Source organism: Acipenser ruthenus, unplaced genomic scaffold, assembly GCF_902713425.1.
Source record: "Acipenser ruthenus unplaced genomic scaffold, fAciRut3.2 maternal haplotype, whole genome shotgun sequence".
Taxonomy (NCBI): domain Eukaryota; kingdom Metazoa; phylum Chordata; class Actinopteri; order Acipenseriformes; family Acipenseridae; genus Acipenser; species Acipenser ruthenus.
The window spans coordinates 288,639-306,777 of record NW_026708843.1 but is presented as its reverse complement, the minus strand read 5'-3'; the positions used below and the strand labels follow the sequence as shown (position 1 = coordinate 306,777).

The following is an 18,139-nucleotide window of genomic DNA, read 5'->3' as shown; positions in this document are numbered from 1 at the left end:
AGAGGGTGGGTGCGTCACAATCGGAACCGTGCTGCGCTCTGATTGGCCACCGCCGGCGTTTAGAATGACGCCATTGGCCTATTCCGCATGGGATCTCAGCGTCCGTGTTTCTATTGGCTGTTACGACATCAAAGGTGACCGATTAGTTCCATCACTCTCCCATTGGCTGGGGCGTTGTCAATCATTCTACCTGTGATGTCATCGCCTCCACACCCGCCCCTCTCCTCCAGGAGACTCGAGTAAGCGGATTGGCTAACGGTGAAGCTAGTGGGACTCTTTTCATTGGTCGGTTCAGTTCGGACTATAGAGTTTGTGACTAAAGTTTTTTCTGAAGTTTCCAACTTGGAGCTGAAAATTAAAACCACCAAGCGAAATCTGTAAGGGATTTATAACCGCTCTGAAGTAACGATACCCGCTGACCTACAAAGCTGTCTCTACAGTCAGAGACATTAAACCGCTTTTATTTTCTTTAAAACCGCCCACAGAAACTTTTTAAAAGTAGTATAATTAATATACGGTTAATAGTTTGAAAATTACCAGACTGAACATTCCTTATTTATTTATTGACAAAATTATAAATACATATACAGTTCGTCTAAAACAAAAGTCGACTCTGGTGGGACTCGAACCCACAACCTTTGAATCACCTCTCCGTGTTTAACTAGAAGTCCAATGCGCTATCCATTGCGCCACAGAGCCGCATTAATCACACACTGTATATCTATATATATATATGTGCATATAGACACACAGATATATGTCTATATATATATGGATATACAGACATTGATATTAAGTAGACGTTCAATAAACGCTGCGCGGATCATCAGTTTAATCTCTTGACTGAGTTTCAATCACATGTCACTTCTGCAGCGTTTTTATTTGACACGCCCCCTTTAACTACGTAACGGGGTGGGCGTGTTCAGATAAGCTGACTGACAGGAAGCGTTTGCAGAAGTTATTAAGCGTAGCTTTCACAGAATCGCCTTATATAGTCGTTTGAAAAGCCAGAACCGAACCTTGTAGTTGGATCCCAATGCCGATATCACGTGTATTATTATTATTATTATTATTATTATTATTATTATTATTATTATTATTATTATTATTATTATTATTATTGTTGTTAAATTCTTAGCAGACGCCTTTATCCAGGATTTACAGCTCTTATCAGCAGTGTGGAGTAGTGGTTAGGGCTCTGGACTCTTGACCGGAGGGTCGTGGGTTCAATCCCAGGTGGGGGACACTGCTGTTGTACCCTTGAGCAAGGTACTTTACCTAGATTGCTCCAGTAAAAACACAACTGTATAAATGGGGAATTGTATGTAAAAATAATGTGATATCTTGTAACAATTGTAAGTCGCCCTGGATAAGGGCGTCTGCTAAGAAATAAATGATCACATTATAGAGTATCACTTTACAGAGTATCGAGTTACAGATCAGAGCAGTTATAAAATCCATAGCAGATAAGAGCAAACTAAAGTTCAACTTATATTAAAAAGATTTGCTTAGACGGGTAAAGTCCAGTAAGGAAAACAATAACACACACATCCAAAAAATTAAAACCGTGAATACAGATACCTATACGAGTAATGCAGATACCTAATCAGTAGCGAGGAAGTGCATTAATTAATTAATTTATTTTTCAACTTTAAAAAGCGTATAAAGACATTATAATTCACACGCAGCACGTTGCTGAGTATTGGATAAAACCGCTCGAAGCGCTGCGCCCGCCTGACAGTTTTCCACAACTTAATATCTCGATTTCAGGAGTAAATTTAGATTAGCACGTGTTTTATATTCTTTTTAATTTAATAGAGAATCTCATCACAGCAGTCCCGCGTTTTTTTTTTATTTTTTAATTTATTTTAACGCTCTCTACCAATTGAATACGATCCTAAAGTAACTGTGGTTTCGGAAAACAAAGAGATCGAGACGAATCTTGCCTGATTTAATCGTGTCAAAGTTCGTTAGTGGTAGATGCTGTAATTATTTGATCTTATTTAATACTGATTTTAACTATAAATAAAATAAACACATATATCTTAATATATAAAGAAGATAGTGTGTATGTCTCTCTGTTTAATAATAGCAGTGTGGAGTAGTGGTTAGGGCTCTGGACCCTTAACCGGAGGGTCGTGGGTTCAATCCCAGGTGGGGGACACTGCTGCTGTACCCTTGAGCAAGGTACTTTACCTAGCTTGCTCTAGTAAAAACCCACCTGTATAAATGGGTAATTGTATGTAAAAATAATGTGATTTCTTGTAACAATTGTAAGTCGCCCTGGATAAGGGTGTCAGCTTAGAAATAAATAATAATATACATTCAGAAATAAATGTCGATTTTTTTGTTTGTTTTTTCTTATTTTTAATTTGGGCATAAAATATTTAGGCACATATATATGTGTGTGTGTGCGTGCGTGCCTGCGTGCGTGCGTGCCTGCGTGCGTGTTACTGAACTCTGTAAACAAGTATCTCCACTGTAAACTGTACCTTCACTGCGCTACCTACATTTTTTTAAAAATTGTTTCTAGCTCTTAAATGGTTACAGAGTTCAAGTTACTTATAAACTGTTAGAGCGAAAGAGCTGTAAACCAAACTCGGATCCCTCGCGGAGTTCTTCCTCTTTCTCCAGCCTTGGAATACCACCAAAAAAACGGTTGTTTTTCACACTCCAAGGGACGTTTATCAAGTTGGTTTCACACAAACACAAAATAGTTTAAAACAATTACAAAAAAAATAAAATAAATTAAATGACAGATTTTTTGTTGTCATTTTGCTGTCAGTGTTGCTGCTACTATTTCATGTATTATGAACTTTCCACTGTATTTAATGTATTATACATTTATATTTTATATATCAAGTATTATGCATTTCTCTGTATTTAAAGTATTATGGATTTTCATGTTGTTACTGTATCTGTAAAGCTGTGGTCTACTATGAAAGGCGCTATATAAAATAAAGATTGATCGACTGAGTTCTCTCTCTCTCTCATTTAATTCACTTGCAATTCATTCAGACTGTATGTCTTTGAGCAATGTCTCTGAGGATAGGAGCTAGATAATGGAAAATACATTTCAGCTTTGTAAATAAATATGTTATAAAATAGACAGCTTGTTAATATATATCCAAATACATTTCCAATGCAGTGAAAATATCTCGAAAAATTATGCACTGCTTTTTAATACATGATATATATATATATATATTACTGTACAAAAGTTTTAGGCAGGTGTGAAAAAATGCAGTAAAGTAAGAATGCTTTCAAAAATAGACATGTTAATAGATTATATTTATCAATTAACTAAATGCAAAGTGAGTGAACAGAAGAAAATTCTAAATCAAATCCATATTTGGTGTGACCACCCTTTGCCTTCAAAACAGCATCAATTCTTCTAGGTACACTTGCACAAAGTCAGGGATTTTGTAGGCATATAGTCAGGTGTATGATTAAACAATTATACCAAACAGGTGCTAATGATCATCAATTCAATATGTAGGTTGAAACACAATCATTAACTGAAACAGAAACAGCTGTGTAGGAGGAATAAAACTGGGTGAGGAACAGCCAAACTCAGCTAACAAGGTGAGGTTGCTGAAGACAGTTTACTGTCAAAAGTCATACACCATGGCAAGACTGAGCACAGTAACAAGACACAAGGTAGTTATACTGCATCAGCAAGGTCTCTCCCAGGCAGAAATTTCAAGGCAGACAGGGGTTTCCAGATGTGCTGTCCAAGCTCTTTTGAAGAAGCACAAAGAAACGGGCAACGTTGAGGACCGCAGACGCAGTGGTCGGCCAAGGAAACTTACTGCAGCAGATGAAAGACACATCATGCTTACTTCCCTTCGCAATCGGAAGATGTCCAGCAGTGACATCAGCTCAGAATTGGCAGAAAACAGTGGGACCCTGGTACACCCATCTACTGTCCGGAGAAGTCTGGTCAGAAGTGGCCTTCATGGAAGACTTGCGTCCAAAAAGCCATACCTCCGACGTGGAAACAAGGCCAAGCGACTCAACTATGCACGAAAACACAGGAACTGGGGTGCAGAAAAATGGCAGCAGGTGCTCTGGACTGATGAGTCAAAATTTGAAATATTTGGCTGTAGCAGAAGGCAGTTTGTTCGCCGAAGGGCTGGAGAGCAGTACACGAATGAGTGTCTGCAGGCAACAGTGAAGCATGGTGGAGGTTCCTTGCAAGTTTGGGGCTGCATTTCTGCAAATGGAGTTGGGGATTTGGTCAGAATTAATGGTCTCCTCAATGCTGAGAAGTACTTATCCATCATGCAATACCATCAGGGAGGCATCTGATTGGCCCCAAATTTATTCTGCAGCATGACAACGACCCCAAACATACAGCGAAAGTCATTAAGAACTATCTTCAGCGTAAAGAAGAACAAGGAGTCCTGGAAGTGATGGTATGGCCCCCACAGAGCTCTGATCTCAACATCATCGAGTCTGTCTGGGATTACATGAAGAGAGAGAAGCAACTGAGGCTGCCTAAATCCACAGAAGAACTGTGGTTAGTTCTCCAAGATGTTTGGGCCAACCTACCTGCCGAGTTCCTTCAAAAACTGTGTGCAAGTATACCTAGAAGAATTGATGCTGTTTTGAAGGCAAAGGGTGGTCACACCAAATATTGATTTGATGTAGATTTTTCTTCTGTTCACTCACTTTGCATTTTGTTAATTGATAAATATAAACTATTAACATGTCTATTTTTGAAAGCATTCTTACTTTACAGCATTTTTTCACACCTGCCTAAAACTTTTGCACAGTACTGTATATATATATATATATATATATATATATATATATATATATATATATATATATATATATATATATATATATATTATAAAATCTAGAACAAAAACCCATTGGAAATGTGAAAACAACGCTATCTAAAGTTATCAAAAGTGCCCCCAGCCATTTCAAATATCAAAAACACAAGCCACGTTTCAAGAAACCATTGGGGCAATCTGTTTCTTCTAACTTAGATTGTGCAATACAAGTTAGCAGAAACCATTGTTCCTCTTTCTCCAGCCTTGCAATCTACACATTTAAAAAAAAAAAAAAGTGTTGTTTTTCACACTGTAAGTGAAGTTTATCATCTTGGTTTCACAGAAACACAAAAATAGGTTTTGTTTTTTGAAAAAAGAAAAAAAGGTTCGGATATACGTGCCTGAAACTTGATATATATATATATATATATATATATATATATATATATATATATATATATATATGAATACGTGCACTAGGACATCTAAAGTGTGTAAGTACATGGACAGAAGTAAAAGTATAATTAAACACCACATATCCACTAATAACTAATACCTACTCTAAAAATAGCAATGTTGTTTATGGAAATGCCTGTGAAAAATGTGATGAAATGAAATAAGTTGGAGAGACTGGAACAACTTTAAATAATTATTATGTATTTCTTAACAGACGCCCTTATCCACGGGTGACTTACAATTGTTACAAGAAATCACATTATTTTTACATCCAATTACCCATTTATACAGTTAGGTTTTTTACTGGAGCAATCTAGGTAAAGTACCATGCTCAAGGGTACAGCAGCAGTGTCCCCCAACCCCTCCAGCTGGGATTGAACCCACAACCCTCTGGTCAAGAGTCCAGACCTCTAACCACTACTCCATACTGCTGCCCTATTCTCTGTTTTAAAAGGTGCCTCCTGTTTTCTGTTCTGAACTGAATTCAGAACCACCTTTCATTAGAAATAAAATAAAAATGAATGAACCAATAGTACAACACTTCACCAGTCAAAGACATGACAAAAATGATGTAAAGTTTGTAGTCTGTAGCTAAAATTTGACAATGTGACATGTAGAAGAATTATCCTGGGTTTAAAAGGCATGTCGTATGCAGACAGGCTAAAAGAATTGAATCTATTCAGCCTTCAACAAAGAAGACTACGCAGTGATCTGATTCAAGCATTCAAAATCCTAAAAGGTATAGACAACGTCGACCCAGGGGACTTTTTCGACCTGAAAAAAAGGAACAAGGACCAGGGGTCACAAATGGAGATTAGATAAAGGGACATTCAGAATAGAAAATAGGAGACACTTTTTTACACAGAGAATTGTGGGGGTCTGGAACCAACTCCCCAGTAATGTTGTTGAAGCTGACACCCTGGGATCCTTCAAGAAGCTGCTTGATGAGATTCTGGGATCAATAAGCTACTAACAACCAAACTAGCATATGGGCTGAATGGGCTCCTCTCGTTTGTAAACTTTCTTATGTTCTTATGTTCTTAATAAAAGAAAGTAAATGGATAAATAGACTGAACACGATGCCAGCGGGACTCCAAAGAAAAGAATGAACTAATTAACTTCAAGAAATATAGAACATTTAAATAAATAAACAAAATTCATTCAAAAGTTGTGCATGCTGATGCGCTGGGGAGGCCAAATCTAGACTGATCCTCAGAGCCAGCATTGCATGATATAATATAAATATAAGTTTATATAAAGTAATGTTAACTAGAATTAATACAGATTCAAAGGTAGAAGTTTCTTCTAACTTAGATTGTGCAATACAAGTTAGCAGAAACCATTGTTCCTCTTTCTTCAGACCTGCAATCTACACATTTAAAAAACGTGTTGTTTTTCACACTGTAAGCAAAGCTTATCATCTTGGTTTCACAGAAACGCAAAAAGAGGGTTTGTTTTTTGAAAAAAAAAAAAAAAAAGTTTTGATATACATGCCTGAAACTTGATACGTTATATATATATATATATATATATATATATATATATATATATATATATACAAGCTCAGGTGCAATGTAATTCCAGACCAGTCTAGTGATATTAAACTGCAGTTACAATGTAATTCCAGTCCAGTCTAGTGATATTAAACTGCAGTTACAATGTAATTCCAGTCCAGTCCAGTCTAGTGATATTAAACTGCAGTTACAATGTAATTCCAGTCCAGTCTAGTGATATTAAACTGCAGTTACAATGTAATTCCAGTCCAGTCCAGTCTAGTGATATTAAACTGCAGTTACAATGTAATTCCAGTCCAGTCTAGTGATATTAAACTGCAGTTACAATGTAATTCCAGTCCAGTCTAGTGATATTAAACTGCAGTTACAATGTAATTCCAGTCCAGTCTAGTCTAGTGATATTAAACTGCAGTTACAATGTAATTCCAGTCCAGTCCAGTCTAGTGATATTAAACTGCAGTTACAATGTAATTCCAGTCTAGTCTAGTGATATTAAACTGCAGTTACAATGTAATTCCAGTCCAGTCTAGTCTAGTGATATTAAACTGCAGTTGCAATGTAATTCCAGTCCAGTCCAGTCTAGTGATATTAAACTGCAGTTACAATGTAATTCCAGTCCAGTCTAGTGATATTAAACTGCAGTTACAATGTAATTCCAGTCCAGTCTAGTGATATTAAACTGCAGTTACAATGTAATTCCAGTCCAGTCCAGTCTAGTGATATTAAACTGCAGTTACAATGTAATTCCAGTCCAGTCTAGTGATATTAAACTGCAGTTACAATGTAATTCCAGTCCAGTCTAGTGATATTAAACTGCAGTTACAATGTAATTCCAGTCCAGTCTAGTGATATTAAACTGCAGTTACAATGTAATTCCAGTCCAGTCCAGTCTAGTGATATTAAACTGCAGTTACAATGTAATTCCAGTCTAGTCTAGTGATATTAAACTGCAGTTACAATGTAATTCCAGTCCAGTCTAGTCTAGTGATATTAAACTGCAGTTGCAATGTAATTCCAGTCCAGTCCAGTCTAGTGATATTAAACTGCAGTTACAATGTAATTCCAGTCCAGTCTAGTGATATTAAACTGCAGTTACAATGTAATTCCAGTCCAGTCTAGTGATATTAAACTGCAGTTACAATGTAATTCCAGTCCAGTCCAGTCTAGTGATATTAAACTGCAGTTACAATGTAATTCCAGTCCAGTCTAGTGATATTAAACTGCAGTTACAATGTAATTCCAGTCCAGTCCAGTCTGGTGATATTAAACTGCAGTTACAATGTAATTCCAGTCCAGTCTAGTGATATTAAACTGCAGTTACAATGTAATTCCAGTCCAGTCCAGTCTAGTGATATTAAACTGCAGTTACAATGTAATTCCAGTCCAGTCTAGTGATATTAAACTGCAGTTACAATGTAATTCCAGTCCAGTCTAGTGATATTAAACTGCAGTTACAATGTAATTCCAGTCCAGTCTAGTGATATTAAACTGCAGTTACAATGTAATTCCAGTCCAGTCCAGTCTAGTGATATTAAACTGCAGTTACAATGTAATTCCAGTCTAGTCTAGTGATATTAAACTGCAGTTACAATGTAATTCCAGTCCAGTCTAGTCTAGTGATATTAAACTGCAGTTGCAATGTAATTCCAGTCCAGTCCAGTCTAGTGATATTAAACTGCAGTTACAATGTAATTCCAGTCCAGTCTAGTGATATTAAACTGCAGTTACAATGTAATTCCAGTCCAGTCTAGTCTAGTGATATTAAACTGCAGTTACAATGTAATTCCATTCCAGTCTAGTGATATTAAACTGCAGTTACAATGTAATTCCAGTCTAGTCTAGTGATTTTAAACTGCAGTTACAATGTAATTCCAGTCCAGTCCAGTCTAGTGATATTAAACTGCAGTTACAATGTAATTCCAGTCCAGTCTAGTCTAGTGATATTAAACTGCAGTTACAATGTGATTCCAGTCCAGTCTAGTCTAGTGATATTAAACTGCAGTTACAATGTAATTCCAGTCCAATCTAGTCTAGTGATATTAAACTGCAGTTACAAAGCAGGGCTCGGAATCAGACTCCCGCTGCACAGCAGTGTGATCCGGTCCTGGTTTCACTAGGAGTTTAATAATAAGACACACCTGAGCTTGTTACCCAGACACACTGGGGCTGATCAAGCTGGTAGTAAAACCTGGAGTGGGTGACGCTGCTGTGCAATAGGAGTCTGATTACCATCCCTCTGTCTAAATGAATGTGTCATACAGATTGACAGGGCAAGTTCATAGAAGTCAAGAATGTGTTTTACGAGTGAGATGAGGTGGTTCAGCCCGTCAGCACTCATCCGGTTCCGAGCAGCTGATTGATCTCAGAACTTTGACAAGTCGGGTCTTAAAGGATCTCAAGTGAAGATGAACAGCACACTTTCTCAACAGAAACAGGTACATTCATAAAGTCAAAAATTCAATGTAAAAAGAGGAACCTGAGTGTCTCCCCTGGTAAATGTGTAAATATATTATTATTATTATTATTATTATTATTATTATTATTATTATTATTATTATTATTATTATTATTATTATTAGACTCCCTTATATATCTCAATCCCAAAATTCTAGGTGATGCAAAACTTTTTTTGCGACAGCTGTAGACTTAAATGCAAAAATATACAGGGTTACAAATATTCACAAGGGGAACATAAATTCTCTGACACCGCTATGTAGAGAGACTGAATTTGGCAGGTTTTTCTGTACTCAAATAAGGAAAAAAATGTTATTACTACAAACCTTGTAAAGTGTTTTATAGTAATTATTTTTATTATTATTTATTTCTTAGCAGACGCCCTTATCCAGGGCGACTTAATTACTGTTCAAACTATTAATTCTGATTAAACTTGTCGAGGATTTCTGTACGATAATGTAGCTTGTTTAACAGGGCGTGTTGAGTCAGAGAGAACATTGCCTTCTTTGGTCATGGCTCTAGGCTGAGGTTAGGGGTGGTTTGAGAGTTCCTCATTATTTAGGATATAAAGGGTCGAGGAGCTGGGAGGGAGAACCAGACAGCTGGACACTGGACTTCTCCTGTCAGGTAAGAGTCATTTACTTCACCTCTCTAAGCCGTTGTAGTGAACAAAACCGCTCGGGAAATCGTACACACTTAAAAGTTTTGCATCATCACCCTATAGAATGAACTCATTCTGCTTCATAAAGTCGAATGCAACCTGCTGAATAATGTTGCCTTGTTAACACATTGAATTACACACCGCTTTGTAGTTTTGCATATGCTTAACAGAACAACTGAAAATAGAACAATCTGGCCTTTGGAAATCTAACATGAAATACTACTGTATTACTATTATGGTTTCCCGTAGACTTTTTTCTTTGTGATATCATTTTGTAGTTTATTTGATCACATAATGTTAAATAAATACATTTTGTTCTTATAGTTTAAAAAAAAAAACAAAGATGTCTCACTCCTAAAATTCTAGGTGATGCAAAACTTTTGGCCAGAGCTGTAGTTTCCTCAAGGAATCTCTCAAAGCTAATCAGAATTGTAGCACTGAAGTTTATCAGCATACATTTCATTCACTAACAGCTTCTAAAAAAAATGACCATTAATAAAAAATCGAATTCTCCTTTACCTTAATGTGTGCAACTTTCATGCATCAAAACATGAGGGCTTAGAAATGACCCCAGTAGATCTAAGTTCAGATTTGTTGCAATTATTTTGGTAGCATTTTGTACTGAATTAACTCACTTAAAAAAACTAGGTATCTGCTTCTCATTGTTCTACAGTGAACGATGGCCCTTTATCAATGTTATAGTCAGCGTTTAGCAGAGAAACCGGTCGCCAATTGGGAAAATCATGTAAATTAACTGAAATTGTGATTATTTAATAATTAAATATATTGAATGTATATACAGTAGGGTGCACATTACAACAGCTCAAGATTTGGCATTGATATCCTTTATCTACCCACCTGCATGAAAACACCTCCGGGTTTGAAAATTTCAATTCCCACTCAGTAATCAGTGATATAGAAACAACAGGCGTTCCTGTGTGTGAAAATGTTATTATTATTATTATTATTATTTATTTCTTAGCAGACGCCCTTATCCAGGGCGACATACAATCGTAAGCAAATACATTTCAAGTGTTACAATACAAGTAATACAATAAGAGCAAAAATAATGTGATATCTGTATAATGTGAAATAATGTATAATGTGATATGTTGTAACAATTGTAAGTCTCCCTGGATAAGGGTGTCTGCTAAGAAATAAATAATAATAATAATAATAATAATAATAATAATAATAATAATAATAATAATAATAATAATAATAAGAGCAAGAAATACAATAACTTTTGTTCAACTTTTGTTAGACCACTTTGTGCTTTAATCAGGCGTCTTAAACAACTTCTAAAACGTCTCCTGCGTTTGATCACGTGTGGCTCCGTGTTCCTTTTCTCTCACTGTTTTTAGGGCGTCTGATTTTCAAGTATTACCCGATTTAAAATAAAACTAGATTGGAATGGAGAAATGCCTCCATATACAGTATGTGTGTGTGTGTGTGTGTGTGTGTGAGAGAGAGAGGGAGAGAGAGAGGGAGAGAGAGAGAGAGGGGAGAGAGAGAGAGAGGGAGAGAGGGAGAGAGAGAGATGTCGTCAAAAGTTTTCATACCCCAGTGTGTGGAAAAATACATACATTTGGGATTTAAACTGTTAATGACAACTTTCTTGTCAACTCATTTATTTATTTCTTTATAAATAAAACTCGATTTCTACACGAATATTTATGCTTTCTTGATTATATGTATTAAAAATATAATCCACCCGATTTTCACATGATTTTTTTTTTGTTCAAAATAATTCTACTCGATTTTTTAAAAAAAAGAATTCACCTGAATTTGGAAAAAAAATTTCACCCGAAAATCAGACGCCCTAACTATTTTAAATGAACTGCATTTGACCCTTATTAAAGTCTCCTGTTCAATTAGACCATCGCTAAGCTGTCTATTGTGATAAGATTTTCAGTTCCAGTGGTTTGGTTTCATACGCACAGCAATTTAAAACTACAGCAGCAATGGGCTGTTCTGATGCACGTGCACGCTGCTGTGTTTCTGGTGCAGTCTGACCTGTTCGTATCCGTGTTTTATTGCAGCCCATCAATATTCTGTGTCTATTGATTCCGAATCTGTTTGACCAAAATGAAGAGTCTTTTTCTCCTGGTGCTGCTCTGCAGTGCTGAGCTGATCTCCTCTTTTGGTAAGATTATCACGGGGCAGGGTCTGATTGTATTCATATACACTGACACACACACACACACACACACACACACACACACACACACACACACACACACACACACACAGACACACACACACACACACAGACAGAGACAGAGAGACACAGAGACACAGACACACACAAACACACAGACACAGACATGGACACACACACACAGACAGAGACACAGAGACACAGATACACAAAGACACAGACACACACAGACACATAGACAGAGAGATACACACACACACACAGAGACAGAGACACAGAGACACAGAGACACAAAGACACAGACACACAGACACACATGCACACACATAGAGACACAGACACAGACAAACACAGACGGATAGACACAGACACACACACATAAACACACACAAACACACACACACAGACACACACACACATTATATTGCTGGGATGGGGGATGGATGATGTCACTGACCCGGTTGTCTTTGTTTGTCTCTCCTCAAGCTGATAGAGATTTTAAAGCTGATACATATGTTAAAGCTGATACAGATGTTGAAGCTGATACAGATGTTGAAGCTGATACATATATTAAAGCTGATACAGATGTTGTAGCTGATGCAGATGTGGACGTCAAGGACTGGGGAGCCTATTGCACCACTACCTTCCCAGGGCTGTGTGAGAGCCAGTCTTACAGGCATGGGATCACTGTCTACACCTTCTACAGTATGCAAAACAACTTCACTGACGCTGAGGTACCAATGCAATATCACCACAGCTCTGGCTATACCTGAGACTGTTTTATTCATGGTTATCAATGTGCGATTTCTATGACACTGACCCATTGCCCAATTGTGAAAGATGTCATTCCTATTTCTGATCTACAGCTGTGGCCAAGACTTTTGCATCATCGCCCTCTATAAAGAATGAATTCACTCAGCTTCATAGAGTCCAATGAAAGCTGCTGAATAATGTTCCCTTGTTAACATATTGAATTCCACCCCCTCTATATAGAATGAACTCCCTCAGCTTCATAGAGTCCAATGAAAGCTGCTGAATAATGTTCCCTTGTTAACATATTGAATTCCACCCCCTCTATATAGAATGAACTCCCTCAGCTTCATAGAGTCCAGTGAAAGCTGCTGAATAATGTTCCCTTGTTAACATATTGAATTCCGCACCCAGCGCTCTAATTGAAAAATTGAAATTGAAAAAACTGACGAATTGAAAAAATGCAACATTTTGAAATCTAACATAAAATAGCTACTGCATAATGTTATGGCTTCCGATGGAGTTTTATTGAGTTCTCGAATGTATAACATCGATATTGAAACTCCTGCTCTCACACACACATGCACGCACACGCACATGCACGCACGCACACGCACACAGACACTCTCCTGGTCACAGCTTGTTCATCCTCTCCTCAGTTCTACTGTCGTCAACGGGCTCGTGGTGGACACCTGGCTTCAGTTCACAACAGCCATATCAACCAAGCCCTCACCTGCCTGACCACGCACTGCAACAACGCGGTTCGAGTGTGGCTAGGAGCCTACGAGATGTTCAGGGTGAGAGTAAACTGTCTGCCTGCCTGTCTGTCTGTCTGTCTGTCTGTCTGTCTGTCTGCCTGCCTGTCTGTCTGCCTGCCTGTCTGTCTGTGTGCTCTTCAGGTCTAGCTGCGCTGCCGTTGACATGAAGTACAGTATGTAACCCAGGCAGGGTCTCTATAGAAGAAACAGCACCATCTAGTGATCTGCCAAAGCACTGCACTCAATAGTGCTAGCCACTGGTACAGTGTTTTTATTTGTATTTATTTAATCTCAGGCGACTCAGACAGGCGTCACAGAGCAGCACAGACAGGGTTACAATGCAAGATTCATATTTAAAAACAGTGTGGTTTACAGTGCAGATAATAATAACACTGCAAGAATACAATATGAACCAGGAGGCTACAAGTTAGGATCACAGCGAGTTAGATCTACAGTGACAGATTAGCAGTGCAATAGTGCAAGGAGAGCGCATCAGCTGAGGATCCAGTGACGAGGTGCTGAGGTCAGGCGAGTCCAGTGCAGACCAGGAGGGGTGGATCAAGAGATCTACAAGCACTGTCTAAATAGGGGGAGAGAGAGAGAGACGGAGCAGACCTGAAGTTCGCCTGTAGGACCGCACTGGCTGCAGAGTTTGAATAAGGCTGTGTGTTTTGATCTTTTTTTCGCAGAGCCGCAAGTTTCTGTGGACTGATGGATCCAGCTGGGATTATTCTAACTGGGTTTCCAGCTGGCCAAGGTACTATAGCATGGCATGTGTGGAACTGAACTGGGGAGGTGAGGAATTATTATTATTATTATTATTATTATTATTATTATTATTATTATTAATATTAGTAGTAGTAGTAGTAGTAGTAGTATCATCAATATTATTATTTATCCAGGGCGACTTACAATTGTTACAAGTTAGCACATTATGCTGATATCACATTATTTTTACATACAATTCCCCATTTATACAGTTGGGTTTTTACTGGAGCAATCTAGGTAAAGTACCTTGCTCAAGGGTACAGCAGCAGTGTCCCCCACCTGGGATTGAACCCACGACCCTCCGGTCAAGAGTCCGGAGCCCTAACCACTACTCCACACTGCTGCTATTATTATTATTATTATTATTATTATTATTATTATTATTATTATTATTATTATTATTATTATTAATAATAATAATAATAATAATAATAATAATAATAATAATAATAATAATCGTGACGTATCTTGAAACACTTATTTTTAATGCTGTGAAATCAGCTGTTTTTTTTTCTTCTGTTAGCTATATCTACGTCACAGCCAAACACCCTACCCAATCAGGACCGTCTGTTATTAGCTGAGTCCCGGGTTAGCCTTCCTGCTCAATGTGTTGCCTGGCAACGCGCGTCTCCCCGTTGCACCTCCCAGCCACTCCCACAAAGACCCGCATTCGCTCAAAAAACACACTCAAACCTCGTTTGCTTTTACCTAACGAAGGCCTTAAATAACCACGTATTCCAGTTTCCATTAAACCTATTATTATTAATTATAATAATTATCATAGCTGTTGTTATTGATACAGTAATTGAGCGAATGCTCCTGTGATTTGTATATCTACGTCACACGCATGTGTGTTCTCTTTTCAGTGAGGGGACAATGGAGCGACCATTCCTGTAGTATAAGGAAGCCCTTTGTGTGTGAACACAGGCACTGAGGCAAGAAGAAGCTTCGAGGCTCATCCGCGCTACGCTTGGCAGTTTTAAAAAGGAGCTCCCTCATAAGTCAGAATGTTGAACCACCGTCCGTGACTGTAAAGAAATCTCGATAAAGAGAGAAAGCGGCTTGAAATATCACTGTGAGCGCTTTCTGTTTTACATTTTTTTTTTGGGGGGGGGGTGGATGTGTTTTTTGATACCATACTACTAAAAGTGAATTGTAAAACCAGCATGGTTCAGATTAAAACAAACAAAGGACAGTACCACACAGCCACCACCAAGGGGCGGTAAAACAAAGGGTTTAGCTTTTCTTCTGGGGAAGGCCAAAGAAGATTCGAATTTCGCTGTCGTGGTTCAAATTACAATTAGAGGTTTAAAACAACACCTTTTTATTTCATTTTTACCTGGTTTTAGGAGCTGTTTTGAGAAGCTTTTCTGGAGAATTCTAATCGCCAACCTCTGAACAGCTTCCTTCGTTCCACTTGCGTAGAGCAGGCATGAGCTGGTGAGGGGTTAGGGGGCGGGGCTGGGGGCTGGCGGAGTTCAAAGGTCACGCTCTCGTGTGATTCGAATGAGGGCCCGGCAGTCAGGATTCTCCAGAGAAGCTAAAAAAAAGCCTGATTTTAGATAAAAAATATATTTTCAGATCCTTTCTCTTTATCGTTGCTCTAAGGCATTCAGTCAGTACTGCTCTTGTAATCAAATACAATTGAGAAGAGGGACTCCCAAGCATAAAGACAAGGCTTCAAATCACATTGTAGAAATGAATCGATATTTTAATTCACATTTTTGAAGGAGTGTTGACCATCTATAAAACGCATTCTCTCGCCTCTTATTAGCTTTATTAACATGATCACCGGTCCCTCCCTTTAAAGGAGCGCTGACCATCTTTAAAATCCATTCTCTCACCTCTTATTAGCTTTATTAACACCATCAGTGGTCCCTATTTTAAGAGGTTCCAGCCTAGGCGATTTTGAAAGCTATTTTGAATACAATATTATACATAATATCAGTGTTGTTGTATTTTTTTATACTGTTATAAGAAGCCTGATGTAAAAAATGTGTGAAACAAAATGTTGAACATTCTTTACATTGTGTAAAATCCTGCATGCGCTTTGCTTTTGAATGCAATAATAAAACAGCGTTTGATCAGCATTGAAAAAGAAACGGATGTGTGTGTCTGCATTTATTTTCATTATTATTACTATTTATTTCTTAGCGACACCCTTATCCAGGGCGACTTACAATTTTTACAAGATATCACATTATTTTTACATACAATTCCCCATTTATACAGTTGGGTTTTTTACTGGAGCAATCTAGGTAAAGAACCTTGCTCAAGGGTACAGCAGCAGTGTCCTCCACCTGGGATTGAACCCACGACCCTCCGGTCAAGAGTCCAGAGCCCTAACCACTACTCCACACTGCTGTTAGAAACTCACACTAGCCCTGCTGCTGCTGCTGCTGCACCCAGTCCTGGGGTTCAGAGCACCCCTCAATGAAGTATATTATTATTATTATTATTATTATTATTATTAATAATATTGAAATGATCAGGAGCCAGGAGTTTGAGCAGGGTTAGAAACTCACACTAGCCCTGCTGCTGCTGCTGCTGCACCCAGTCCTGGGGTTCAGAGCTCCCCTCAATGAAATCTAGTATTATTATTATTAATATTGAAATGATCAGGAGCCAGGAGTTTGAGCAGGGTTACAAACTCACACTAGCCCTGCTGCTGCTGCACCCAGTCCTGGGGTTCAGAGCTCCCCTCAATGAATTCTAGTATTATTATTATTAATATTGAAATGATCAGGAGCCAGGAGTTTGAGCAGGGTTACAAACTCACACTAGCCCTGCTGCTGCTGCACCCAGTCCTGGGGTTCAGAGCTCCCCTCAATGAATTCTAGTATTATTATTATTAATATTGAAATGATCAGGAGCCAGGAGTTTGAGCAGGGTTACAAACTCACACTAGCCCTGCTGCTGCTGCACCCAGTCCTGGGGTTCAGAGCTCCCCTCAATGAATTCTAGTATTATTATTATTAATATTGAAATGATCAGGAGCCAGGAGTTTGAGTAGGGTTACAAACTCACACTAGCCCTGCTGCTGCTGCTGCTGCACCCAGTCCTGGGGTTCAGAGCTCCCCTCAATGAAGTCTAGTATTATTATTAATATTGAAATGATCAGGAGCCAGGAGTTTGAGCAGGGTTACAAACTCACACTAGCCCTGCTGCTGCTGCTGCTGCACCCAGTCCTGGGGTTCAGAGCTCCCCTCAATGAAGTCTAGTATTATTATTATTAATGAAATGATCAGGAGCCAGGAGTTTGAGCAGGGTTACAAACTCACACTAGCCCTGCTGCTGCTGCTGCTGCTGCTGCACCCAGTCCCGTCTCTATAGCGTACACATTTATCGTTTTACACACAAATGAGATACAGATCGGTTACCTCACACTCCAAACTGTTACTTGTTAAACTTGACTGTTTTTCTCCAAACCACCATATTTCACGGCACCCGTTTAAATGTAGAAACGATGTGAGCCCCGTGTGTGTGTAAGATAAGCTTCACAAGATTGCATCTGTGCGTTGAGTTAAGTGGTGACGACATGTACTGTGCTGCCATGGTCAGTCTTATTGTACAGAATTACATGTGTTTGATGGATCAAAGCACAAGAGTAATTAGTCTATCTATCTATCTATCTATCTATCTATCTATCTATCTATCTATCTATCTATCTATCTATAATACTCCCTGTTGCACAGCAGTGTGATCCAGTCCTGGTTTCACTAGGAGTTTAATAATAAGACACACCTGAGCTTGTTACCTAGACACACTGGGGGCTGATCAAGCTGGTAGTAAAACCTGGAGTGGGTGACACTGCTGTGCAATAGGAGTCTTAT

General features: G+C 38.4%; 1 protein-coding gene and 1 non-coding gene across 2 annotated transcripts; one reads left to right on the top strand and one right to left on the bottom strand.

Moving 5' to 3' along the window:
- Positions 1-608: 608 nt before the first annotated feature.
- Positions 609-699, bottom strand: trnar-ucu (transfer RNA arginine (anticodon UCU)). Its single transcript is given in 2 exon segments — positions 609-644; positions 663-699. It is a non-coding gene; the product is annotated as a tRNA-Arg (tRNA).
- A 9,033-nt stretch (positions 700-9,732) lies between these two features.
- On the top strand, positions 9,733-16,408 carry LOC117410186 (lectin-like). Its single transcript, XM_034909840.2, has 6 exons — positions 9,733-9,835; positions 11,912-12,015; positions 12,517-12,764; positions 13,440-13,577; positions 14,228-14,333; positions 15,173-16,408. Exons 2-6 carry the CDS (start codon positions 11,958-11,960, stop codon positions 15,238-15,240), a joined length of 618 nt encoding a protein of 205 aa, XP_034765731.2. The 5' UTR covers positions 9,733-9,835; positions 11,912-11,957; the 3' UTR covers positions 15,241-16,408.
- The last annotated feature ends 1,731 nt before the right edge of the window (positions 16,409-18,139 follow it).